The sequence below is a fragment of the Equus przewalskii genome, chromosome 15 (assembly GCF_037783145.1).
Source record: "Equus przewalskii isolate Varuska chromosome 15, EquPr2, whole genome shotgun sequence".
NCBI classification, from domain to species: Eukaryota; Metazoa; Chordata; class Mammalia; order Perissodactyla; family Equidae; genus Equus; species Equus przewalskii.
In genome coordinates this window covers 47,443,678-47,471,398 of record NC_091845.1, presented here as the reverse complement: position 1 = coordinate 47,471,398, position 27,721 = coordinate 47,443,678, and the positions used below count along the sequence as shown (strand labels likewise).

The window sequence follows — 27,721 nt, the reverse complement described above, 5'->3', positions numbered from 1 at the left end:
CCTAGTTTTTTTAGTGGACACATTCTTGAGACTCTCTTGTGCATAGGGGAGGGAGCTGCTGAGATGGTGTGGGAGTGTCCTAGAAGGCCCACCAGACAAGTCCTGCAGTGACAGAAAAGCCAGCCATTCAGTTTTCATATAGTGTGCTTTTTTTTTGGTGAGGAAGATTGGCCCTGAGCTAACATCTGTGCCAGTCTTCCTCTATTTTGTATGTGGGATGCTGCCACAGCATGGCTTGATGAACGGCGTGTAGGTCTGCACCTGGGATCTGAACAGTCAACCCCAGGCCAGCAAGGCAGAAGCTCCAACTTAACCATTATGCCACTGGCCCCTCATATAGCCATATAGCTATTTTTAAGTCTTCTTTTTTCTTTTTTTTTTTTAAGAGCCAAAATGTCTCCAGATATTTTCAGCAGTTTCTAAGGATGCTGAAAGCCATGGCTAAGTTTACTCCTTCCCTTCTATGTCAGCTCTTCCTTTAAACACAGTGGGGTTTTGTTTCAATTTAAAAACAACCTGTGTTCCTCAGAACATTTACGAACAAATGAGGAAGAAAACCCCATCCAGTTTCTCTCTGTGTATATCAGTGCTTCTCACCCTTCGCTGCACATTAAAACTATCTAGAGAGCTATTCTTAAAAATCAGATGTGTTTTGGTTTGGGGTTGGGCAAGTTTAAAAGCTCTCCAAATGATTCTAAGTGTAGCCAGGGTTGAAACCTACCGTACAAGTAATCATTTGGCTATTGGCTATTTCTTTACAATCATTTTTTAACGGATAGGGCTTCAACTTTTTAAAAAATAACCACCCTCATCCTGCAACTCCGTTTTGTACCATAGATTATATTGTAATTACTTTTTAATGGTTGCATAGTATTGTACTGGACGGAATAAGTCTTTATTAACTAATCTCCTATCAATTGATAGGCAATTTTTCTTCTACCAGAAAAAAAAACCCGCGTGCATACCATCTGTGCATTCTTTTTAATTTTTTCAGGAACACTTCCTGTAAGTGAACCTTTTAAAATCTTTCATTATGTGCTGCTAAACTGTCCTCCAAAAAATGAGAATTTCTCCAGCTTTTGTTTACTAGACACCGGCTTGTGCTCAACACTCTTTCCCACATAGGAAACCGCAGCTTAGCTGTGGGACCCGCTCAGGCTCATAGATACAAAAGGCTGGGTAAGAACTCGAATCCCGATTGGCTGGCAGGCCTCAGGCCCGCGTCCTCGACTGGAATTGCAGCAGGAGGGGCCGAGACACCCGGAACATCGCTGGGGCGGAGAAAGCCCCCAACTTGCCAGCTGCCCAGCCCAAACCAACCGGAACCAGCCCCCACCTAGGCACCCTTTCCTGGCTCCCCGCGCCAGCGCCGCAAGCCCGCCTTCCGGAAAGAGAAGGCCCGCCCCCTCAGACTCCGCCCTTCCGCTAGGCTCTCGTTGTCATTGGCTGGCGGCGGAGTACATAAGGACGTCATTTCCGCCCGCCTGTCCTTTCCGCGCTGCCCGGCGAGGGGTCCATACGGCGTTGTTCTGGGTGAGCGTTCTGTAGGGTCCCGGTCGTCCCTCCGGGCCACCAGAACAAGCTTCCTTCTCAGCTGAGGTGTGCGAGGACTGGGGATGAAAGCCGGCAGACGCAGCGTGTCCGTCTCCGGCTCGGCGCGCTCCCCTCGGGTGCGGCGGCCGCACGTGGACGGGCTCGGGCGCGCGGGTTCCCACAAGGCCCTGGGGGTGGGGGTGGCGGACCGTGGATGGCGGGGCGCAGAAAGCAGGCCCGGCGCAGTGCGCTGCGATCGCGCCGGCCCTCGATCCTGAGCCCAGAGGCCCAGGCGCCAGTTTGTAGCAGCTCTTTGGCCTGGTCGGGTTTTCCCGTTGGCGTTGTTGCACTTGTTGCGTTCAGGAGTTAAGGTTCTTGGCAGGGTTTTGAGGAGAATTAATGACTGCAGGGAAAAGTAATGCAGAAGCGCCCACCTACAATCTGCTGGAAAATAAACCTGTTCCCATCTCCGCTATCTCTGCTCAACCCTTGCGTATTCTCGAGCATGGCTGCTCTTTCACAGCTGGTTGTTAATTTCGGTCATCGATAACTTATACTTAACTCCTGGGTAACTTGAGAAGGGTTAAGTCTCAATTTACTGTTTTTGATTAGTTTCATTATCTGAGTGTTGCACCCACCTCCACACCCACTCTTCGCTCAGCAAGATTCGCTGTGATGTGTGGCATATGTCTGTCAGTGGGTTTCTGCCCACTAAACTGGAAGCTCAGTGCCCGACACCGTAGGAAGGGTAGTCCACGGTTGCATTTAAATATGAAGTTACTTGGCTCTCAAGAGTGGTTAGAATGCACCTGTTCCCCTGCCCGACTTAATCACTGGAATGAAAAGGACAAGATTTGTAACAATCGTTTTCAGGTTCCCGTCGTAACTTAAAAGGGAAGCTTTCACAATGTCCGGAGCCCTTGACGTCCTGCAAATGAAGGAGGAGGATGTCCTCAAATTCCTTGCAGCAGGAACCCACTTAGGTGGCACCAACCTTGACTTCCAGATGGAACAGTACATCTACAAAAGGAAAAGTGATGGTCAGTCATTGCTGTAATTTTTTTTTTTACATGCCAGCTTTATAAGTTTGATCCTGCTATTCTGATGGGTAGTGCTGCATGAAGTAATTTTCTAACATCTGGCTTGAAGGACTCTACTAAGTAACAAATGAAACCAAATCTCTAGATTGGACACAAGCTTTAAAACTAAATAAAAGTGTTCTGGTTGTTTTTGGAAGGAGTTTTCTGGGCTCCAGTGGAAGAGTATGGCAGTTGCTAGGTTGAGTCCTGAAGGAGGTGTGAGATGTGAAGATGATGAGGAAGCTCATTAGCTGAGTTCTAGTAACTTATCCCCCACAGTGTCTGTCTCATAGGTTCTGATACTGGTGGTTCAACTGAATTCTGAGAGGAAAGTCTAGAGCAGTAGTGGGAATTCACAGTTTGGCTGGGGGCGGGGGGTAGGTTGTGACAAGGCTCTAGTTGGGTAAGGCAGTTTTTCAGCTTAGAGATAGAGCTGCTGTGGAGGATTTCAGCCTGGGGGAGGCAAGCTGTAAAGGAGTTTGGGGGGTGAATCTCATCTCAAAACAGAAGGTAAGAGGAAAGAGCGGTAAGAGACCAGCAAGTGGGTAAGAAGTTGTAGGAATCCAAATGGGGGCCTGACCAGGGTTAGTACAGGGGGAGAGAAAGGAGAAAGATGCACTTTGCCTACTGAATCAGCTGCACACTGTTAAAGCTCAGGGTGGAGGCCAGTCTTGGCCAGTGAACTTCTGAGTGTCGGAAGTGTGCTATATTAAGGGCAGGATTTTCGCTAACACCAGTAGAGCTTGCCTCTATGACTGGAGTTTGATAGTACTCGCTGCCACATACATTCGACTTTTTAGGTAGTTTTCCATTTGCAAAGCTTGGTCGGGTGATAAAAAGCCTTGTGCTCTCATCTAGGCATCTACATCATAAATTTGAAGAGAACCTGGGAGAAGCTGCTGCTGGCAGCTCGTGCCATTGTTGCCATTGAAAACCCAGCTGACGTCAGTGTCATATCCTCCAGGAATACTGGCCAGGTTTGTGGAACAATATGCTTGGTTTTTATTTTAAGAACGATAAAGGTTATAGATGTTTTGGGATGTATATAAAACCATAAGAAAATAAAAACCCATAGTTTTGCTGTTCAGACATCATTTTAAATTGACCTGAGCTGTAGGAGTTGCCAGTGTTTGACATTTCAACATACGTACCACTTGGCATTTGGCAATATGTTAAAGTTTATGTTTTCATGTCATCGTGTATTTTCTTGTGCCACTAAATATTGAGAGATGACCCTACTAAAGTGGCTCATCACATCTTTCTGTAGTCAAATTTTGTATGTTTAAAATGATGAAATGGTAAAATAAAAAATTTTGATGTTAACTGCAGCATTTTTTAGAAAGCTTTTCTAAGTAGGGTACCAGTGCTTATCTCATAAGCAAGAGTGAGAATTTTTGCCTGCTTAAAGAAAGGAAAAACAGCTTAATTTTTTTTAATGGCCAATGAAGTAAAATTTTAGTAGTGTTTTTACCCTGTTTCTATTTTGATAATTCTTTTCCTTTGTTCATTTTTCTATTGAGAAAGGAAATAGATTTCTTGCGAGTTGATTTTGTAAGAGCTCTAACAATGACTTCACCCCATTTCTAATTTTTAAAAAGATTTGGCTTGGATTTTGACAGATTTTTAAATTGTGTAGTAAGGTGGTCCTTTTGTATTTTGTTGTTTAGTTGGCAGTTCCCATGAACTTAAGATGTGTTTCACAGGGGGTTATTCCCCAGAGGCTGGCTTGTGACCTGACCCCTAGTGTGGTGCATGGTAGAAGGCGGTTGTAATGCTGTTGTAGAATGAGCTTAGTGACCACTCTAAATGCTTTCTTCTGTACAAGTTGACTGAGGATCTAGATTGGTCCAGACACCGTTTCTGAGGGCTTGGGATATAGTAGAAAAACAGTAAGAGCCTTTTTGAAGGGATGCAGGAAATACTGAGCTCTATAGAGGAAGAAAGTGGCAGGGTAAAGAAAGCTGGATGTATTCCTGCTTTGTAATAGGGTGGCTGTGATGAAATTTGGCCAGAAGCTGGAAGTGCTTCCTGGGTGCCAGGCACTGTTGAGTGTTCTGTTGATTCATTTAATATTCATAACCTTCTGAGGAACTTGGAGACATGTAACTTGCCCAAGTCACTCACAAAGTGGCCCAGATGGTACTTGAAACCAGGCAGATTGGCTCTGGAGCCTCCAGCAGTGAGGAAGCCAGTGAGCCACAACATTTGAGGGGAGTGGGAGTGGGGAGAGCATTCCACGCAGAGGGCCTGCGGCTTGGGGGCGTGCTTAGCATGTTTCCTAGCCCTGGTGTTGTAGGTACTTTGCAGGTACCATGAAGGTATTGAAGAATTACTGGATGTTTTAAGTGTTTGATGTTTTCCTTTCTGAGGAGGGGGGTGTTTGGGCATCCAACTAGATAGGCTGCCTCGTGTGGTCACAGAACTGGGTGTTGGCACATGTACACTTGGACAGTTCCTATGACTCTCTGGAGTACTGCTAACTCTTAATGTTAATTCTTCAAGCGAGCTGTGCTGAAGTTTGCTGCTGCCACTGGAGCCACTCCTATTGCTGGCCGCTTCACTCCTGGAACCTTCACTAACCAGATCCAGGCAGCCTTCCGGGAACCGAGACTTCTGGTGGTAACTGATCCCAGGGCTGACCACCAGCCTCTCACAGAGGCGTCTTATGTTAACCTGCCTACCATTGCTCTGTGTAACACGGACTCTCCCCTGCGCTATGTGGACATCGCCATCCCATGCAACAATAAGGTAACAACTTTACCATTGAATTCTAGAGGTTGAGAATGCGTACTCTAGAAATAAGTGGACACTTCTTCTGCACATTGTTAGAGCTTGGAGTTGAGGCTGCTGGCTGGCCGATGAACTCACAAGTGTAGGTAGTGTGCTACATGAGGGGCAAGTTTTTCGCTAACACCACAAGGGTCTCTGGCCCAATGAGTGGAGTTTGATAGTAATTCTTGCTACAAGTATAATTTTAATGTATAAGAGCTTTAAGGAGAGGGAAAAACATTTGAAAAATGGCCTGTTTTTTGCTTTTCTCCATAATTGTTCTACTTGGGCCTCTCGGGCTTTATGCACTTGGACTTTCTGTTTTCAGACCAACTTGACGAATCCTGCTATAAGATCCTAAAAAGGTGGGTTGCATGTGGTTCATTTTGGTCTGGTTTATCACTCATCTCAAAACCCTGGTTCTCCATAAGAATCGGCCAGAGAGGTTCTTTTTGGGCCAGGCACTGATCCCAGGGATTTCATTTCGTTGCCTGGATGGAGTCTTGACAGTAGTATTTTGTTAAATCCCCATGATTCCAATGTGTAATCAAGACTGAAGACCACTGATTTATGGAATAGTCTGTTATAAACAGTTTCAAACTAAGAAATGTGTCTATTCTTCCTAGTACCAACAGCTTAGACGATGTAGGGGGAGGAGCTTGCTACTTGGGGTGGACTATCACTTTTTAATAACCTGGCACTCTTGCAGGGAGCTCACTCTGTGGGTCTGATGTGGTGGATGCTTGCCCGGGAAGTTCTGCGCATGCGGGGTACCATCTCCCGTGAACACCCATGGGAGGTCATGCCTGATCTCTACTTCTACAGAGATCCTGAAGAGGTAAGCTTCCTCTATGAATGCTTGTCCCATAAACACGTTGGACACCTTGATCTGTGCTTCTTGGAGGTAAAGTTTGTCCCTATGTATTTTTTCCTTTTTCCTAACCAGATTGAAAAGGAAGAGCAGGCTGCTGCTGAAAAGGCTGTGACCAAGGAGGAATTTCAGGGTGAATGGACTGCTCCTGCTCCTGAGTTCACTGCTACTCAACCTGAGGTTGCAGACTGGTCTGAAGGCGTGCAGGTGCCCTCTGTGCCTATTCAGCAGTTCCCTACTGGTATGTACCATGATGCTGGTGCATCGAGCTGGCGGCTTGGCACTTGGATGTTTCAAATCTAATGTTAATTCTCCATGGCTGTATATACTAGCATTAGAAAGTTTCGTCCCAGTGTGCTGTCGCTGTGGTAATAGCTTTTGACAGGCTGAATTCAGGTGCTGTTGAAATGGTCTGCCCTTTGAAATGTGTGTCTGATGAGTGCAAGGCAGATTGCTTGTGGGCGTGGGGTGACAAGTACTTTGGGAATGGAGCTGATGGTTTTTTGTATTTTCTTAACAGAAGACTGGAGTGCTCAGCCTGCCACTGAAGACTGGTCTGCAGCTCCCACTGCTCAGGCCACTGAGTGGGTAGGAACAACCACTGAGTGGTCTTAAGCTGTTCTTCTACAAACTCGGAAAATGGAAATAAGGTTGACGGAAAATAAACAAGTTTCTAAAAGTTGTGTCCATTTATTTCAGTTTTTTAATTCCAGATCAAGATGCCTAAGCTCACTTTAGGTCTCTTGACATCAGTTTTACTTCTGAAGCCCACTGTGGATAAAGTATATTGCATTTTACTTGGGAGTTTTCCTGAGCTTTTTGGGGGACTATCTGTGTTTTGAAAATAGATGTAAACAATTGCACGTACATAGGGTAACCTTGGAATGTTTTTCCAAGGTCCTGATAATCTTTTATTGTCATCTGCATTGACAGCGAATTCTATAGAGCCCAGATTTTAAAGTAAATTGGCATTGAGTGACAGTCCTACTGTTTGCCACTTATGTGGCCAATGCATTGAGTAATATCTGGCATTTGCAGACCCACCTTGGGCAAAAGAGGGATGAAGTCTTATTCTGGAACCCCGGAGGGGCCACGGCCTTCTCTAGCCTTAAGAGACACCTATTGCTCGGTCAGCTTGCCCATAGGTTCTGGGAGCAGGTTGAAGGAGTGTATAAAAATTTCATGTAAAAGTACATAATGCTGTCCATTCTGCCATTTTCTGTGCGTTTCAGTTCTATTGAAAATGCTAATGGCTCCCTCCTTAACTGATTGCACAGTAACCTAATGCTTTTTTTAATGTAATGCACAGTAATGCTTTTTGGAAAACATTCTTAGATGAATAAGAGAATGGAGAAATTAAACAGGGTGGATCCAGGTTTTGAGGATCCTGAGTGATTTACATTGGTTCATGCATTGTCCCCTTGGGGAACTGACAAAATATGTGACCACATTTCCCCCTGCTGTTGAGGCAGTGAGGGGACCCCACAGCTCAAGCTCACAGTTAAGTCTGCCACTGGCTCTGCAGGAGCAAGTTTGGGCGAGTCTAACACCCCCTGTGAATCCAGTGTGCAGGAGACCAACCCACGGCGTTACCCCGTGCCGCAAGTGGTGACACCTGGAGTCAGGATGGCTGTGAGCAGGGAGAGGGAGCCTGGGTGGCATTGGAGGTTGTGGGCTGGAGTGTAGGGACTGAGGGGTAAAGCTCATTTGTTAGCAAATTCTAGGGTGGAGGAGGCAGAACAGGAAAACTGGTATTTCCACCCATGTTGTAGAACGTATATCCTGTCAGATTGACTTCATCTGGCAACTGCTGACCCCTCCAGGACTGCCCAACCCACCTTGTTCCCACACCTCAAATCTGCTCCCTGTCCCCAAGTCCGGTGTTCTAGCGCCCAGTGTTTCCAACCTAGAGACCTACGTTCCTCTTGCCCCTTGTTTTGGCACCTGCTGCCTTGTGTTACCACAATAGTTTCACAATTTTTTTTCTTTCTAGAATCTAAGTTCCTAACTTTAGGAGTTAAAGAGACATGTCCTCTGGCAGGGTTGGTTTATGCTTACCATAGTGGAAGCCAGGAGTATCCTAGATGGAATTTCTTGCAGATCCACTCTCTGCTCACCTGGGGTTTAACTTGCCTCATACCTTCTTCACACCCTCCCTGAGAATTAGATCTTGTTCCTCGTGTCAACAGCTGCTGAAATTCTGCCCCAACCTAGGACCACAAAATGGCCCAGACCTGAGGTCACCCTACTCTGGTCCCCAGTAGCTGCCCCATGGCTGCAGCTGGTGTTCTGAGCTAGCATGAACCAGAATAGGCATCTTACCCTAGCTCATCCAAACCTAGTTTTCTCATGGGCCCTGTGGTGCCTACCTGATGTGGGGTCCATAAGCACTGCTGAATCTGAGTGATAAATTAATCCCCACCTCTAGCTGTGTTCACCCAGCAAGCTGCCACTGGAGACTTACCCCTTTCGGTGTCAGCAGCCTTGAGTCTTCCCCAGCACTGCTGTGGGCTGTTCCCTGGCATGAGGCCACTGCTAACGGGAGAGAGTAGCCCGCTGTCTCTCCCTCCCTGGCGCTGCACTGAATTTGCCTGAGTGAGCCTCCTCCCTTCTTTTCCCCAGCACCTCTCTGTCCACACCGGGGCAGTTTTACTGGAAATAGTAACTTGTTCAGTTCCCGTGTCCTGCCTGATCTCAGAAACGGCTTGCTGTAAATAATACAAGGCTTAAGGTTTTGTTTTTCTTTATTGTGGAAAGAACACTTAACCTGAGATCTACCCTCTAGCTTAAGATTTTACATGTTCCTATCACAGCTCTGAACTCCTGATGCACTTCTTGGGGCTTTGTCTCCTAAGCTTAGAGAAAATCCCATACAGAACTTTGTAGAGTACTCCGTTTCTTCTGTTTCTTAAGTACCTCAGGGGCTTCTTCCGCAGGACTCTGGACAACAAGCACGCATTTTCCTAATACATCCTAAATACAAGGACAAATCAGTATCCCCAGTGAATTCAGCCTAACACAGTACCTGGTAGACAACAGTAAGTACTTTTCTAAGTGAACAGAGAAAGTGGTTAAGAATAAATCTTAGAGACTTAAGCATTTAAGAAAGAGCTAGACAGGTAAATCCCATTTGGCATGCCTGAGGCTCCCAATGAGACTCAAGGTACACACACTTGCACGTTGCTCATGGGCACATAGCTCGCTACACGGGGAGCTGTGTCACCTGCTTTAAACCTCACCTGGGTGTTATCTCATCCCCTACTTCAAAGCCGCAGGCTCACTCAGTGTTTAGAGAATGTGCTGCACTTCCTGAGGTCAGCTTGGGTTGTGGTCTCCTGGGGAGTGGGTGGGTGAGACTGGGTCTGGTCTGGGCCATGATTCAGCACCAAGGACGCCCTCACATACCCAAGTATCCGTGAGGGGACCCTGGCCATTGTATTACTATCAACATCATGTGCTGCGTAGTGAGGCAGATAGGAGTGTGGGCTTTGGAATCAGGACATGCCTGGAATGATGAAAGCTCTGCTGAGCCGAGTCCTAGTGTGTGGTTCTGGGCAAGAAATGATGATTCCGGGCCTGAGTGACCTCACCATCAAATGGGGATAATCATGGGGTTGTGATTCAGAGATTGTGCACAGTAACTAGTCTGAGTCTGGGCATGTAGCAAACGCTCATTCTATCTATCACATTGTCCTTCTGTAAGTATATAATTTAAAAATAATTTTTAATTGTAAAATGTATCATGCATGCAGATTATTATAAAAGACATATCTGTATATTCTGGAATAAGAGTGTGTAACCATTATGTGGGTTATGAAATAGGGGCCAGGACCTGAGAACATCTCCACGTGCCCCTCCTTGTGCCTTCCTCCCTGAAGTCACAGAGCTCCTGTTCCCGCCAGCCCTTGGGTGACTTGATCGTTTTACCTAATTATGCCCTTTTCAATCAAGAATTGTTTGGTTTTCCTGTTTGTTTTTGAGCTTCCTATAAGTGGATCATAGCATATCTTCCTGTGTGACTTGCTTCTTTCCTTCAGTGTTGTTTTTGTGCTTTTCATCCTTGGTCGCCATGCTCCTGTAGAGTCGGCCGTGACATCAGGGTACTGCAGTGGCCATTTGAGTTGTTTCCACATTCTGGCCGTTATCAACAGAGCTACTTTGAACATTTTTGTGAGATCGTGATGCACAGGAATTTCCCCACTGACTTCACCAGATAACATCAGATGGTTTCACTATCATATATAAAATCCTGTGAAAACACAGCCATAAACCTTAGCATTTTCTATTGAAAACACTGTCCTTTCTTCACTGCACAGAACTGTTGCCTCTCAAAAACCCAGGGTCCATCCATGCAGGGTCTTATTCTGGCCTCTATTCTCCCCCACTCTATGACTCTGTCCCTGGGCCAATGCCACACTGTCCTTCCTCTTTACTAGAATTCAATAATCTACTGCGGCAACAGGTAAGGGCAATCCTCTTGCCTTCCTTCTTTTCTCCAAGAGAGTCTTGGCTATTATTGATCCTTCTGAGTTGTCATATACATTTTTTAACCAGCTAGTACAGATCCAGCATAAAGCCAGTTGGGATTGCATTGTTTCTATAATTTAAAGCAATATTGACTGATTTACAATATTAAGTTTTCAATCCATGAACGATCTATATATCTTGTCAGTTTCTCATGTTTATGTCCCTCCCTCAATAAAATGTTGCAATCTTTTATAAAGATCATAATCTTTTAGTAAGTTTATGCCTAGATACTCAAGATATTTTAAATTGTACCCTTTTAAGAAACTACTCTTAGGAATCCTGTTGGAACAGCTCAACCCATATTCTAGATAACACAGATATCCACTGGTAAATGTCACTATTGCCATGGGGTTTCTGACCCTTCCCGAGCAGTCCAGACCTTTTGTGCAAGGCAGAGATGAGATTACTGAATTCCATCCATGAAAAGCCTGCTCCGAACATCCTTGCCAAACATTGTACTCATTTAGTAGAGCAGAACCTGCTGCACTTCTGCACATGCTCATTTCAGTGGGATTTACTTAGGAATGATCCAAAAATTACCCAATTCTACCTTTGCAAAGTATCTCAAGTAAAATAAGAATTCAACAGTCAGAAAATATTTATAAAGCACTTACTCTGGACCATACATTATTCTAAGCACTGGGGATACAGCAGTGAATGAAGACCAAGCTTGTAACCTTAGGGTAGTTACATTTTGAATGGGAAGCCAGGTAACTAAGAAGTTAACAAGTAAACCATTTTCTATAGGAACAGAAGTAAGGATTATGGGAACCCAAAAAAGGTCTAAAGCAAGAATCACAGGCATTAGGCTATAGAAAAGAGAGACAGATGGAGAGAATCATTGGAGAGAATCAAAAGAGAGCAAAGAAATGCCTCTGGAAGGAGGAGTCTCAGCCCAGCCTCATCAAGTGGAGCAAAGAGAGGTTCTACCCTCATGGGGACCTGGAAGCCTTTACCAGAAGCCACGGAGTCTCTTGGAGCCCATGCTGTGTGAAAGGTGTAGACCTCTACCACTCAATCCATGGAAAACACACCTAAGTTTTTCCTCTTTTCTCCTTTAGATATTTCTGGAAATGAGGAACAAGAGTAAAAGCTCTAACTGCACAGACATCTAACCCAGTTCTGTCCCCTGCTGTCCCCTCACTGAAAGACAATGGTCCAAGGAGTGCCCCCCCTCAGTTCGCACTGGTGTAAAGAGCACCCAATGTTGCGAGAAGTGTCCATCATCATGTCCCCACTGGAAAGCCCACCACCACCTCCATAGCCACTAACCTCTGCATTTCCTTCTATCCGATACCCTATCCCAACCCAAGGGTGTCTTCCATTTATGATTTGCAAGAGAAAGTTACCACCTTCCTCATGGGAAGATACTCTTCCAGACCATTATGGCCGTACACAGGACTGCACAGGGCCCTCACAGGCTTTCAAGCCTGAAGGAATGAATGGGTGGATTTGATGTTTGTTTTAAAATCCCTTATAGAGGATTCTTATTATATTAGTGTATATCATTTCACATAGATATAATTCTGTTAATTAAATTGTTTTTTAAAACACAATGTCTAATTATTAATACTTTTCGCAATTTAGAAATGAAAAATATCACAATTTAAAATACAATGGGAAGATTAAACAATAAGATAGTATTGGAGAGGAGTTTGGTGAACTAGAAAAATATATGAAGAAATTACAAGGAGAATAGAGACAGAGGAATAAACAAGAGGAAAGAGAAATTAAGATATACAGAGGGTAAAATGAGAAAGTCAAACATCCAGTTGGAGTTCCAAAGAGAGAGAAGAGAGAAAATGGGGAAAGTCAGCATGAAAGAGAAAAGGCTGAGAATTTTCTGAAATTCTCATCAATCTACAAATTCAGGAATCCCAATGTGTACCAAGTAGGACCAATTTATAATAACTTACTTCTTGGTTACATTGTTGAGGAATCATGGAAATGCCAAATACAAAAGTGTTCTTGAAAGGAGCTAGGAGAAAAAGAAGGACACCCAACTGTTCCCCATTAACAGTGACAGCTAGAAGACAGTAGAATGAGAAAAAAGAATAGTCAACCCAGCTCTGCTATCCAAGAATTAGGACAATATAAAGACTTTTCCAGAAAACAAGTTAACAAGGACAAAAAAAGTGATGCCAGAAGGAAGCTGTGGCCAAGATTGTTAGTGGTCCACCGATGTCCATCTTCCCTTTTTCCATAGTAATAGATCCCCTGAATTTCAGCTGGGCCCAGGTTGAAAAGCTGGCGCCTCACATTACATGGTGGTAAAATCTTCGGTTAGGTTTCGAGGCTTGCATTACTTTGGAGGGTAGACCACAATTTGACAAAATCTGTGGCATTAAGGAAATGGTAGGAAAGATCCAGAATGATGGCTTATGTAGACAATTTTTTTTTGACTGCTCTAAGTCCTATAAGAGACAGGAACTCTAGCTAAATCTAGCCAGCCTGCAAGCAGAAATGGAAGGATGCAGAGTTTTGCTAATACAGGCATGTTCTCTCTCTGCTCTGCCATATCCTCAGCAGAACACTTCTGTACAACCAAGTCAGGCAGCTATGAGCTATGCATCAGGAGGAGATAACACTGGTTCTTTGGGAAGATAGCATGCAGTCAGCAGAGATTAAGGTAAGATTAAAGGTAGTGTTTTCCATTACAAACTTACCATAAACAAGAAAAAAATCTGGCAAAATCAGATTATAGCAACAGGGCTTTGGAACAGGAATTCTCATACTAGCCAGTGGGAGTAGAAATTGGTACAGTTTGGTATTATGTAGTAATAGAAGCATCTGCAATATCCCTCTTGGGGGTACACATCAAAGAAACTCATGCACATTTGCACTAGGATATGTGAATTCTAATCAACAAACCTGGAAATGGCCCAGAGTCCATCTACAGCGCAGCTGGTAAACTGTCATCTGTTATAGCACAGAGAGCCAGGCAACAATGAAAACGAACAAGGCACAGCTACATGCAGTGACATGCATAAGTCTTAGACACTTACACTTTGAGCAAAAGAGGCGTGAACAAAAATCATTCCTAACATGTGATTCCATTTGTAAAAAGTTCAAAAACAAGCAAAAGTAAGCTATATTCTTTAGAGATGTATTCGTTGGTTCAAACATTATAGAAATCAAAATGTCTAATTTATGGGGTAAAACCAAGCAAAATAAAAGCATTCAACTAAATATATACAAAGAGCATAGGGGACATGTGGAAGACAATGTGTTTCAAGGTCTTTGTTAATGAAAGAGGTAAATACTGACTTTAGAATATAAGAACCTCTCTCATCCCACATGCTCATCTTACAACATGACCGTGCCACTACCCCATGGGTGCAATCTATGTCCCCTTCCTTTTAACCTGGGTGGAACTTTGTGACCCCCTCAACTAACAAGGTGCAATGGAATTGTATGCTATGTGATTCCAAGGATAGAGCATAAAAGCACCACCCCCTTTTGTCTGGATCTCTTGGGACATTTGCTCTGGGACCTCAGCCATCCTCCAGTGAGGAAACCCAAGCAGCTGAGGAGAAGCCCACCGGAGAGGAAGCAAGGCCCCTCACGCCCAGGCCCCAGACCAGCTGAGCAGCCAGCCAGCAGCCAGCAGTAACCTGCCAGCCATGTGGGTGATCTGTATTGAAAGTGGATTGTCCAGTCTTGATTGGAGCCATCTCAGCTGATGCCATGTGGACCAGATGTGAGTGATTCCTGTCAGGCTCTGTCAAAATTGCATATTTGTGAGCAAAAGAAATGATTGTTGTTGTTTTAACCAACTTAGCTTTAGGAAAGTTTATAGGCAGAAAGTGATGTAAAATGAGAAAATTCTAGAGGCATTTTCACTAATGTCAGAAACAAGACATGGATGCCCACTATCACTGCTCCTTTACTATGTCATAGCAATGAACTTATCAGACAATGCTCCTAGGCAAGCGTAACTAATTGTATACACACCATACAGCCAATTGACTTTTCCCTGTAGAATTTATAATAAGCAGTTCTCTATATTACAGTTTTTGTACCTATTGCATATATTAGCTATATAATAAACTATTGACTACAAAATAGTTTACTGTCTATTTTCCTATTTTTAATATTTTACAAAATTTCTACTTTTATAAACATAGCTGTCATGAACATCCTTGTGGTTAACTGAATCAAATGGCAAGGACATTTTAAGGATTTAAGATAAAATCATTAAATTTTGCCAAATTGCATTTTTAGTAGCAACAAAATAGATTCCAGTTTTCAATTTATCATCACCCAAAACAATTAATTTTTCTTCATCTGATTAACGAAAAATTGCATTTCGGTGGTATTGTTTTTGCATTGCAGTTAGATAAAGAGCAACTGCTGACCTGCTCTGGTTTGAATGTCAAGGAAGAGGCTGCAAGGCTTGACTCCTCTGAAAGCATTCCCGTGCAATGGGAGTGGGTCTAGGTGGCATTAAGGTCCCCTCTGCCAGCAGCAATCTATGCATAAGATGATCAAATTAAAGCGGCAGAAAAATAAACTCTTACACATTGTATTTTACTATTCAACAATATTTGAAGAAAGCCACGTGCCCTGCACTCAGCTAGGAATAGGGGATCTGACAGAACTGAAAACATTCCCCTCCCTCCAGGAACTTACTCTGTAATTTGGAGAGAAGACAAGTCAAAAGGCATCCAAGGGCAGGGATATCTATGCCACTTTTTTTTTTCCTGTAAAAACAGCAGCTTTATAAGTTAAAAAAGAAAAAAAGATACAGTCCTTGAGAAAAAACCTTCTATTTTATATTTCAAAGAATTCATGTATTTCACCTTACCCGTGCCCATAATAGAGACTTCTCTCTAAAATAAACTGGGAAAATAGAGGAATGTATGGCTTGAATATATCTAAATTCATAGACCTAAGCAGGGCACCGGGCAGGTCACTGTCGGTCATTCTGTTAACCACAGGAGGGCAGAGGCACTCTGCATGTCAAATGCTTCCTCACTAGCACTTTTCCAAACCCTGGTGAAGATTAGGGGTCAGGGTGGCACCTGTGCCTTCTCCACCGTCTGATGTCTGGTGCTCAGGGACCAGAACAGGAGAAGGTGCTTAAAACATGGTTTCTCACCTATTAACCTTTCACAAGGGCTGCACCAGGAGAAAGGTCAAAGGCTAGAGGAGGATGCGTCCTCATCCCTTTTTGTGACGAAGGATTCACAAAGAATTCCTTGGAGGCCCTTGCGTCTTAGTGATCAGCAGCCTGAGGGGCTGGGTATCGCAGAGGGCTGCTTCCGACTCCGATGGGCACTCACACGGAGAAGGCGCTGGTGGGAGACAATGGTCCTTGCTGGAGCTCTTTCCCCGAGGCTGGGAGGACGGCTGTCATCACCAGCGCAGGCCCTGAATACTCTACCCTTAGTGTGAAAAATCTCTGTGTTCTTGTCTTTTGCCTTAGACGCTTTCATTTTTCTCTAACTTTTTAGAACCCAAGCTACTACATTATTTACCATTGCACAAACCCCAAATACTTGCTACTGTATAAAATATCTACCATTGTTCAGGAAACCAGAAGCTTAAATTCAAGACTTAAAAATTTCAACAAGAATACCCAATTAAATTCTGTGCAAGGAACCTGGGGCATAATGTACACCTCCCAGACGAAGGGCTGCTTTTGCGAAACAACCTTGACAAATCTGATTGAGTTCTTGCTCTTGCCTTCTAAAGGCTCCCCTTGGGCAGCAGCCTGGACACTCCACCTGGGAGGTCAGGGCTTAGTACTGCTCTGGAACGCCTCTTGGGAACCCCCCAAAGCCCATAGCACAAAGGGCTTTGAAATATTTTCCAAGATGGGAGATCTTTATAAGAACGTGAACTGAATTTTTGATCATGCTGAAAGAAGTCTGGAATCAATGATGTGAAGAAAAGGCCAAAGTGCGTAACAGCATTTGAGGTGGAAAATGGAAACTGACTCTATAGGAATGAGACCAAGTTCTCATATGACTTCCAAGCTGGCTCCAAAGGAAATTTCCAGTGAGGGGTCCATGTTGTGATCACCTAAAGGGCAATATTCCTAAGTTCGGTTTCTAGTTTAAGGGCCAGTCATGAAATTTTACCCATATTTCCTACAACTTTGTTAACAGATTGGACCTGCTCTTGAAATGGCCAAGCAGCTCCTATCAGACATAATCTCCCAGAGATAACCACTAAAAACTCTGGGGAAAATACAAAAACTATTGCTGGAAGATAGTGAAGAAACAAAAAAAGTAAGTAGGTTCTGGAGAGGAATTGACCCCTTTAAGAAGAAAGTCACTAGGTGGGTTTCCCACCTTTTGCAGCTTTTTTTCTTTGGTTAACCTCAGTCCACCCCAAGCATGACAGCTAAAACCTGAATAGAATCCAGTGGTCCCCTAGCTTGAAGAATCAGCACTAGTTTGAGGCAACTGAATTAAAATCACCTGTAACCTCACAGGTACTCATTGGCAATTATCTCGAACGAAAGAAATGCATTTCCTATCCATGCCCTTATGCATACAAGGATGGTAATATGTACCTGAGATTGTTCAAGGACAAAGGACATCTTTGTGAAATGACTAAGCAAAGGGTGCAGCATGTGGCAGGCGTACAATCAATGTTTTCTTCCTTCTCAAGAAACAGGAATAACGCTCCCAGAGTTCAGATTTCACATCCCCAAATTCATCTTTCAGTCTCTTCTCTAAATTTAGATTGTCTAATAAAACTTAAAAGAAGGGCGTCTGTCCATGAATGACAGTCCCACAAATATTACTGAGCAGAGAATCTTCAAACACCAAAGAATTCTTAAGTCCAAGTCATTGCTAGAAAAGACAACATAGAGGGGTTAAGCAGAACAGAATCCCTTTTGAGGATACTTAACATTTGAAGGAAAAAGGAACTCGTAACCACTGAAGGAATAGACAGCAAAGGCTTCTTGCATCCAGAAACAGGCCTGGGATTGGTAGGACTAAGGCATTTTAGCCTTGGGCCACCCATGGAGGATTTAGGGCGGTCCCCAGTCCTGGCCACTTCACAATGAGGCCTTCATAATTCTATCTTCTTTGCTTACTTTTATGCATTAGTCTATTTTCACAGTGTGAGTTTAAGAAACTGCCTGGTCCCATCTCCGTGGTGGCTAAATCTGAGTGGTGAAGGGCACAGCCCAACCGTGTCTGTCAAGGCCTTTATCAGAAAAGCTTTTGGTAAAAGCAGACAAGACTGACAGATCCAAGCCTCACATGGAGAAACCCTACTCAGGGTTTGGGTTTTGGGGGTCAGGACATCTCAGGGCCCTCCCAGGCTCACATAATCCCTTTGTTCCAAGTCACTGAGGTCAGTCCTTGGTCCACAGTGTTCCAGCCATAAGCACACAGCCTGGGTGAGAACCTGGCTGGGCAGCTAGCAAGGCCTTTTGAGCACTCATCCTTAACTAGCACTAGGGAGAGCCCGTGTTAGGTACAAGCAGAGGCAGCAGCCTGGGCTGAGATCTCTCCTAGGCACTCACTTTCTGGAGGAGGGAGATGGCAAAGTAGAGGGTGGTAAGAAGGTTGACTTTATTCTCTTTAGGGCACAAATCCTGGGCTCTTTTTCTTGGAAAAGTGAGCTCAGGAGCACTGCAGAAAGGGAATTAATTGTAAAATTTATTTCCCCTTAGTTAACTCCTGAATGCAAAGTCAAACGTGGGAAGACCGCTTTCCAAGACCTCACCTTGATTCCTCCTGCAGCTTCATTTTCAGTGCTCAGAAGTCCTTGGGCTGAGAGGATCAACCCGAGAGAAGGCTGACCCTGTGAGTCAGCCCTGGAGTGGCTTGAACAGGGCAGTCACCCAAGGAGGGGAGGAGATGGGGAAACTGGGCTCCCCCAGCTCTCATCAGCACACTTTGTACTGATGGCTTCCAAATTCCTCAAGGTTATCTTCTTAGATCAACATCTGGATGGTGCCCAGGGACTGGGGCAAGTTAGGACACTGCAACAAGTGTGGATGAGGAAGGAGACACGTGTTAAAATGCGTCCAGGGCCAGCCCCGTGGCCGAGTGTTTAAGTTCGTGTGCTCTACTTCAGTGGCCCAGGGTTTTGCTGGTTCGCATCCTAGGTGCCGACACAGCACCGCTCATCAGGCCATGTTGAGGTGGCGTCCCACATGCCACAACTAGAAGGACTCACAACTAAAATATACAACTATGTACTGGGGGGATTTGGGAGAAAAAGCAGAAAAAAAAAAAGAAGATTGGCAACAGTTGTTAGCTCAGGGGCCAATCTTTAAAAAAACAAAACAAAACAAAAAAACGTGTCCATGAGACAGAGGGACTTGTCAAATTGAAGATTCTCATCCTGTACTCCCAAAGATTCCTGGCAGTGTCCCAAAGATTCCAGGACTCAGTATTTCTAAAAGGTTCTCCAGGTGATTCTGACACAGGGGGAAAAAAGTGGGGGAATCACTTCTTTAGAAACTCTAACAGGGCTCCTCCAGGCTTGGTGTCCAGAGCGACAAGGTCAGGATAGAGAGATGGGAAAGGGAGGGGGGAGAACAAAGGAATTTGATCTAACGGCTTGAGTAGTATCTAAGTCATCTATCAGTATAAAGCCATCTACATCAAATCAACAACACTTATTTAGCTCAAGATTCCACTGGGTGATTCTTCTGGTCTGGGCCAGGCTCAGGTAACCTGGGATGGGTTTACTCACTTGTCTGGGGCCAAGTGGCAGGTGCGCTGGGAGATGGGCTGGAGGATCCCAGATGGCCTCTCTCTCAGCTGGGATCTCAGCTCAGTCTTTGGGGGTGCTGGGCCATGTCGTCTGTCAGAATAGCCAGGGTTTGCTTATATGGAGGCAGGTTTCCAGGAGCAGCAAGAAATTTTCGAGTTTCCTTTTGCATCGCCTTTCCTATGTCCCATCGGCCAAAAGAAGTCACCAGTCCAAGCCCAGGCTCAGGGTGGGAGGGTTCCCCAAGAGTATGGATACAGGAAGGCGTGAGCAAATGCAGGGGCCTCAGTGCACCCCATGGAGGAATGAGGAGACCAAAGGCAACTAATCATAAAATAAAAGTAAAAAGGAGGTTCCTGAGGTTGAGCAGGGCAGCCGGTCCAGGCCCTGACTTCAGGAGGAAAGAGGAGAACCGACAAAGGCCACCTGGCCCCCAGCTCCCTGGATGAGTGTTTGGAGAAAGCACAGCTGTCAGACCCTGAAGTCGGAGCCGTGCCCTGCCCCAGTCCTCCACAGCCTCTAAAACTGGAGCCTGTGCTCCAACAGGTCGGGAAACAGCCACAGGGAGGCGGGAAACTGTGTCCAGTCCAGGAGCCCGCGCTTGTCCCGCGGCTGCCGCGGCGAGGCGGCGGGCGCCTCCGGCCTCTGAGCAGACGCGGCCCCGGACTTGGGGGCGAGCCGAGCCCCCTGTGGGCCGGACTCTCCCGAGGACAGTCCAGCGGGCTCGGCCTCCTCCTGCACCCAGACACACTCCTTGCCGCGCGGGCGGCCCGAGGCAGGAGGGGACCCTGGGGCGCCCCGGCTCTCGCTCATCAGCCCGGGCCTCGGCCTCGCGCGGCTGCGGGCTCCGGGCTGGATTCCTCGCCCCTCAGGATCCAGGGCGCTGGTGGGCCGGTGTCCCCACGGCACCTGCTCCTGGGCGCCCACCTTCTGGTCCCCTTTGTTTCAGTCGACCCACCCTGGGTGCAGGCTTGGCCTCCCTCAGCGCTCCCGGCAGCTGTCTGCAGCTCCAACGGCCCCAGCCAGCCCCCAACGGCTCCCACCAATCTCCAATGGCCCCCGCCAGCCCCCAACGGCCCCAGCCGGCCCCCCGAGCTGCCCCCACCAATCCCCAGCGACCCCCCACCAATCCCCAGCGGCCCCAGCCAGCCCCCAACGGTCCCCTCCAGTCACCAGCGGCCCCCCACCAAGTCCCAATGGCCCCAGCCAGTCCCCAAAGGCCCTGGACGACCCTGGATTGGGTCTTAACTTCCTCCCATCCTGGGGTGGGACGGCTCCCTAGAGGGAGCAGAGGTTAGGGGGGCCTGAAGGATGACTAGGTGCTGACAAGTGAAGAGCGTCTGCAGGGTGTTGTGGGCTGAGGGTAAGGAGGGTGCCATATCCTGCAGAGGCGCCTGGAGAAGGCAGTAACTTTGGGAGCTTCTCAGGTTATCCAGTGCGCGCTGGAGCTTAGAGCTGGAGGAGAGGATGGAGAGAGACAGTGCTGGGGAGGAAGACAGGAAGACTGGGGGAAGATCATGAGGCCTCCAGGACCAGAAGAAGAGGGTTCAAGGGTGCGATCAGATGTGTGCTGTAGAAGGAAGCTCTGGGGACAGTGGGGACAATGGAAAAAGTTCCCAGTCAAGCCTGGTGCAGAAAGCTGGCCAGGAGATTGCATGTGTGACCTAGATAGGAGGGAAGATGACCTGGGCTAGGGGATGGCCCTTAGGGTGAAGAATTGTAGACTTTATTTTAAAGCTACAAACAAGAACATGAGTCACAGACCAGTCATAGTGATGGGGGCAGGGCTGCGAAGAGAGTGGGTGAGGGATGAAGGAGGCAGAATTTAGTAGCTGGCTGGTGCCCCTGCCCTTGACTGAGACAGGGAGGCAGGAGCAAAGGAAGTCAGAGGTATGGCACGGAGAGGCGGATGCCCGGTCCAATTTGGGAAATGTTTAGTTTGAAAATGGAGATACTCTGGGCCCATCCAAGATTCACAGGGAAGAGGGGTCCAGTGTGTGGACCTGGGGATCAGAGATGGGCTGGAATTATCAACATAAATGTGAAGCCACGGGACTGGATAAGATCAGAGGGAGCTGTGGACAGCCCCATGCAAGGGACAGGTAGAGGGAGAGAAACTTCCTAGCCGTCTGAGGAGGACGAGTGAAAGAAGATGAAAAAGATAAAAAGCAAAGGTATCTCACATGCTGATGAAAAAGTCAAGTTTGGAATGGAGTTTGGAATAAACATTTGGCAGCACTCGTGGAAATTAAAATGTAATTCCACTTTTCGGTATCTATCTACCAGGAAGGAGTAGGCACATAACAGCAGAGGGGGAGGTGAGGGGAGCACCCTACCCCTGCAGGCCGTATGAGGTGCATTGCGCAGAATTTCACAACAGTCATCTGACTAAAAGCCTGCCTGCTGCTAGTTATCACCAGGCAAAAGAAATCCTAAAAATCATTGATAAGCTGCTCCTCCCCACTGTAGCAGACTGCTGCCGTACACCCCGCCAGCTCGGCATGGCACTAGGTACTAGCATTATTGCAGCATTGTTTATAATAGGGGAACTTCGGGAAAAACCTCAATGTCCAGCCACAGGGGAAAGGCCGAAATCAAGGATGATACGTGCTGATGAGCAAACAGGACATACAACAGTTAAAAGGAATTCACACACCTGTATGTCTGAATAGATCCTAAAAACACTGCTGAAAAAGCAAAAAGTACATGAATATCTTCATATTGACACCTCTGCAGAGACAATGCCTCACGTGCCTTGAGGAATATAGATACGAATATAAACGCATAATTAAAGGAGTGGAGATAGGCCCCAGGAGCAGTTACTGCTAAGGACCAAGGGTACTGAGGTTGGGAGTGGTACTGAAGAGGACTTGATTCACGATTTAAAAAAAAAGAAACAAGGCAAATGTAAAGTTATTGGTGTAATTAAAAGTGACACAACTGAAAATAAGTTTTTTGAAAAGTACCCGTGATGGAAAAAGGCGCGAGCCTCTTCATTGTCCAGAAGGTGCACTATTCGAGTTCCCACCTTGTTTCCCTTTGCCTCAGCCTCACTTTGGGGACATAAAGGGGACACAGGAATCTCATGGGCACACCTCACTGACATATGGTCCCACCTGCACATGTGAACTCTCCACTGCCTTGCCCCAGCCTCCCCCAAACCCTACTGTTTCTGGGAGCCCTAAGCAGAGAGCGTACTAAGTGTCAGCTGGAAACTGCTATTTGGGCAGGCTTCTGCTCCAGGCCGCTGCTTCCTGGGAGAGTGGAGGATCTCTAAGTCAACCCATCAGATGGACCTGGTACATGGGTGGGAAGGAGAGGGAAGACTCAAGGAGTAGACCACCCTTCAGGGGGCGTGGCCAGCTTTTCCTCCTATGTCCTGGGTTCTGTAAGAATGCACTGCCCCACCCCGCCCAGGTAACCCCCTCTCCAGGTCACCTGCCCAGCCCCCAGGCCCTGATTGTCAGGCTCTCAGGCAGGCTGAGGGAGGGCCCACAGGGAGCGGGGAGCTTTGAGCCTTTCTGCTCTGTTTGAATCTATTTGGCTGTTAAAGAGATATGAATATTGTGCTTTTAAAATTCATTTAAGTTTTCTTTCTGTCAATGATTTACTAGCGATATGGATCAGCTTCCTTAAGGTCTGTTTCTACTTTCTGGAATTAAACTGAATCAGAAAGTTGGCAACAGTACCATCCCTCCAGTCCAATCCCTGCAGTGGGATGTGGGTCTCTTTGATTACAGACCCTCTGTCCACACTGAAACCCCCAATGACCATTGCAGAAGGCTGAGTTTTGTACTCTCTATACTAAAGGGAAAAAAAGAAGAGGAGGGATTTTCTCCACTATAAAATGTCCTAGAACCTCCCTCCTGTCCTTCCACAAACTGGCCTGCATCCCCGCTCATTCTTTCCTTTGCCCAGTTCTCCAGCTGCCCTCCCAAATGAAGAAAGCAGAAAGCCCAGGCTTGAGAATGGATGCCCGCCCTGTGGAAGAGGCATCTTCTGTCCTCTCGTTGCCATCTGCTCACCTACAGGCCTTGGGAGGCAGTGTGTGTTGTGTTTGTGTGTTGGTTGCTGTGGCTGCCCTGGTGGGTCCAGTGTGTTTATCAGAAAAAAAGGGAGAGGGCCTCGAATTAGTTGAGGGGGAGAGGATCCCAGATGTGGACGTAGGAGGAACCCCAGGTGGGGACCTCTGGTGGGAGTGGAGGAGAAAGAGATGCTGCTGCCTTCTCTTTCTGTTTCTGGGTCCTTCTCAAGACCAAGCTCATGGTGCTGCCCACATGGCTCCTGGAGAGAGGGCACATTGGCCAACAGGCCCCAGGATGCTTTCTTAGGCCTCAAAAAGGTTTTCACAGGGAAGAGGCTCCCCCCTCCCACCACCCACTGCCACAGTGCCCCGGAAAGCTGAGACTTTCTGTTCTCCTCCTTCATCGGATCCATTCCACAGTGCTAGTCTGAGAGGTAGAGTGGGTGGGGGAGGCACAGAGGAGGTGTTTAGCCCTATGGGGTGGGAGGTAGGGGTACTTATAAAGCCTGGAGCCCCACATGCAAGGTAGGAAGGGTGGAGTCTGAACCAGATTGATGGGTACTGACTTCCTCTCCTGCCCCTTGCCCTGATGCCGGAGGCCACGGGGAAGGGCTCTGACCTCAGACAAGGGCACTGCTGCGCTGGAGGGGAGCTGGAGCCCTGAGGTTTTGGTGGGGAGGAGGGCTTCAAACCAAAGCCCTTCCAAGCCTGCTGGGCCCCACGGAATGGGAAGGTTTCTCTTGGGGTAGCGACAGCAGGCCAGTTGCTGGTCACCTCTCTCCACCTCCTGTATCTGCCCTGTGCCCCCTCCCCCCACTTTGCTTCTTTAGGCTTCTCCCCCTCCCCCAAGCCCCTGTCTTCTGTGTGGCTTGCTAGCTTGTTCCCATCCCACCCAAGAGCGACTCCTTCTGGCCCTGGCTGGGAAGTAAATGTGTATGCTTTTGTCACCAGTGTATCAGGGTAGAACGTGAAGTAAAGGAAGTTCTGGAAAAGGTCAAATGTCACAATCAGGTCCAGGGAGCAGGATAAGAACCCTGAACCCTGCAGAGAGCCCTGCATGCTGCTGCGAGGCAGGTGGGAAGCTGGAGGGTTTGAGGGGGAGAGGTGAGTGACCACTCAGAGGGGTCTCAAAGGACAACTGTTTTTAAATGTGGTGAGGAAGGCCCAGCCCTAGGGACTGGAGGCTGAGAAGCTGGTCCAATGGCACTGAGGAGTGGTGGCAAAGATTTCTGAGAAGGATGGGGCGCTCGGCTCCAGCTCCTGCCAGGCCAGCTGTCTGTGCGAGGGAAGGGAGCTTCCTGAGCCAGTGCTGAAGTGGGCGGAGGTGCAGATGTCTGTCCAGTGTGCCAGACAGCCCTGGGACCAGGAGAGGCCGCCTCTGCCCTCCCACACTGCGCCCTGGGCCTGTCTCTGTGCTTCACAGCAGAAGGAAGCAGGAGGTATGTAGTGGGCCTGTCTTCTGGGAAGGCTGGAGTTATTTCTTTAGTGATCTCATTTGCCCACAGTAGTGCGTGTAGAGGCCTCTTTCCTGCTGCAACCAAACTCTAGACCTGCCTATAAGAGAGAAAATTGAGAAAATAGATGCATCTTCCATCACTCTATCGGTGAGTTAGGGGATAGATGGATGGATGGATGGATGGATGGATAGATAGATAGATGGTTTCCTAAAAGAACACCGTGTGAGCTGTTCTCTGGTATTTCCTTCCTCCTGAGGTCACAGAGCAGCTGCTGTTGTGATGCCTTGATTGACTTTATTATTTTACCCCTAAATATGCCCCTTTGATTCATAAATTATTTAGTTTTCATGTTTGGTTTTTGAAAATCAACTTTGTTGAGATATAATTCACATACCATGCAATTTAGCCAGAGTGTACAATTTCAGTGATTTTTAATATACTCAAGGAGTTGTGCAACTATCTCCACAATCAATTTAGAACACTTTCCTCATCCACAAAAGAACCCCACACCCATCAGCAGGTATTCCCTATTTCCACCAACCCCACCTCCAGCACTAGGCAACTCCTAATCCGCTTTTGGTCTCTAGAGAGATTTCTGTTCTGGACATTTCATATAAATGGAATCATACAACATACCGTCCGTGGTGACTGGTTTCTTTCGGGTAGCATAATGTTTTCAAGGTTCATCCATAATGTAGCACGTATCAGTACTTTATTTCTCCTTATTGATGAATAATATTCCACTGTATGGATATACCACATTTTTAGAATCTGTTCATCAGTTTATGGACATTTGGGTTGTTTCTATTTTTTGGCAGTCATGAATAATGCTGCTATGAACATTCGTGTACAAGTGTTTGTGTGGATATATGTTTTCATTTCTCTTGCATATCTGCCTAGGAGTGGAATTGCTGGATCATGCCGTAACTGTTGAAAACCTTGAGGAACCCAGACTGTTTTCTAAATCGGCAGCACCATGTTACATTCCCACTAGCAGTGTATGAGGGTTCCAATTTCTCCACAGCCCCGCCAATACTTATTATTTGCCTTTTTAATTGTGGTTTTGATGTGCATTTCCCTGATAACTATGTGCTTATTGGCCATTTATATATCTTCTTTCAGAGAACTGTCTATTCCAATCCTTTGCCCATTTTTTAGTTGGCCTGTTTGTTTTTGAGCCTCTTATAAATGGCATCATAGCATATCTTCTTGTGTGATCTACTTCTTTCCCTCGATGCTATTTTTGTGCTTTTCATTCCTGGTTGCCACGCTCCTGTAGAGTCATCCATGACTTCAGTGGGCTGCTGTCTTTGTTTGGTCTGCTATAACAGAATACCACAGACTAAAATGTATTGCTCACAGTTCTGGAGGCTGGAAGTCAGAGATCAGAGTGCCAGCATGGTCAGGTGAGGGCCCTCTTCTGGGTCGTGGATCAAAGGGGCTAGGGAGCTTTGTGGGGTCTCATTTATAACAGCACAAATCCCATTTATGAGGCCTCTACCCTCATGATCTAATCACCTCCCGAAGGCCCCATCTCCTAATACCATGAGGTTTGGGGGTTAGGATTCCAACATACGAATTTGGTGGGGGACACAAACACTCAGACCATGGTAACTGCAATGGCCATTTGGGTTGTTTCCATGTTCTGGCCGTTACCAACAGGGCTGTTTTGAACACTTTTTTTTTTTTTTTAAAGATTGGCACCTGGGCTAACAACTATTGCCAATCTTCCTTTTTTTTTTTTTTTTAAGGATTGGCACCTGGCCTAACAACTGTTGCCAATCTTTTTTTTTTTTCTGCTTTATCTCCCCAAACCCGCCCTGTACACAGTTGTATATCTTAGTTGCAGGTCCTTCTAGTTGCGGGATGTGGGACGCCACCTCAAAGTGGCCTGACGAGCGGTGCCATGTCCGCGCCCAGGATCCGAACCCTGGGCCGCCGCAGCGGAGCGCGCGAACTTAACCACTCGGCCACGGAGCCGGCCCCTGTTTTGAACATTTTTGATAAGTCCTGGTGCACAGAAATTTCTCCCCTGTGGGTTTTAAACTTTAATTTTATCAGATAATGTCAAACGGTGTCACAGTCATATATAAAATCCTATGAAAATACAGCCTCAATCCCTAGCACTTTCTCTTGAAAACACCGTCACTGCTCAGGGCTGCTGCCTTTCAGAAATCTAGTCCATCCATCCATGCAGGGTCTGATTCCAGCCTCTCTGTTCTCCCGCCGTTCTATGGCTCTGTCTCTAAGCCGGGGCTACATTCTCCTAATTATTAAAGCTTCATAGTTTATCTGGACTTCTGGTAGGGCAGATTTTTTACCTATGAATTTTGGTCAGAGAAAATCAGGTCCTATTTGGCATGGTGTGTGTCAGGATTTACCAAAGGCACTGACTGGAACAAGGGAAGGCTGGTCTGAGGGGACTTAAGCCAAGAGCCCTTCAGGATCCACTGCCACCAGGTCAAGTTATAGCTGCGACTGGAAGGGGCGCTTGATGCAGTATTGACCAGAGGGCTGGAGGTACAGAGCAAAAGGGGTAAGGTCTTGGGGTGAAAACAAGACTGTCCATGATCGTTTGCCCCTCCTTCTTGTGGTCTTTCCCTTTTTAGCCTCCCAGAAGCCACAGAATTGTCCCAAATACTTCCCCCTTCTCCGTGACCTGTCCCATCTTCTCTATCCCAGCATCAGGGAGTTGAGAGACTGCTCACATCTTGAAAAGTAATCATTAAAACAGAAGGAAAGGCCTTTCAGATTTCACCAAGGAGGGTTAGCA

At 46.6% G+C, this 27,721-nt stretch overlaps 1 protein-coding gene, 1 long non-coding RNA gene and 2 other non-coding genes across 6 annotated transcripts; 3 read left to right on the top strand and 1 right to left on the bottom strand.

Annotated features, from left to right (window-relative positions):
• The first annotated feature begins 1,167 nt into the window (after positions 1-1,167).
• Positions 1,168-6,931, top strand: RPSA (ribosomal protein SA). Of its 3 annotated transcripts, none has more exons than XM_008514107.2 (7): positions 1,168-1,533; positions 2,407-2,573; positions 3,471-3,589; positions 5,115-5,360; positions 6,091-6,219; positions 6,328-6,493; positions 6,773-6,931. In XM_008514107.2, exons 2-7 carry the CDS (start codon positions 2,441-2,443, stop codon positions 6,865-6,867), a joined length of 888 nt encoding a protein of 295 aa, XP_008512329.1. In that variant the 5' UTR covers positions 1,168-1,533; positions 2,407-2,440; the 3' UTR covers positions 6,868-6,931. The 3 variants fall into 3 exon arrangements, with proteins under 3 accessions (XP_008512329.1, XP_008512331.1, XP_008512330.1); XM_008514109.2 differs by having other exon boundaries at positions 1,487-1,670; XM_008514108.2 differs by having other exon boundaries at positions 1,491-1,599.
• On the top strand, positions 3,248-3,398 carry LOC139076287 (small nucleolar RNA SNORA62/SNORA6 family). The gene has a single exon (XR_011527698.1). It is a non-coding gene; the product is annotated as a small nucleolar RNA SNORA62/SNORA6 family (small nucleolar RNA).
• On the top strand, positions 5,427-5,580 carry LOC139076286 (small nucleolar RNA SNORA62/SNORA6 family). Its single transcript, XR_011527697.1, has one exon. It is a non-coding gene; the product is annotated as a small nucleolar RNA SNORA62/SNORA6 family (small nucleolar RNA).
• Positions 6,932-11,359: 4,428 nt separating the features above from the next.
• Positions 11,360-20,570, bottom strand: LOC103547102 (uncharacterized). Its single transcript, XR_543859.2, has 4 exons — positions 19,450-20,570; positions 15,412-15,482; positions 15,138-15,251; positions 11,360-14,500 (listed from the first exon to the last, which is right to left on the bottom strand). It is a non-coding gene; the product is annotated as an uncharacterized lncRNA (long non-coding RNA).
• Between the last annotated feature and the right edge of the window lie 7,151 nt (positions 20,571-27,721).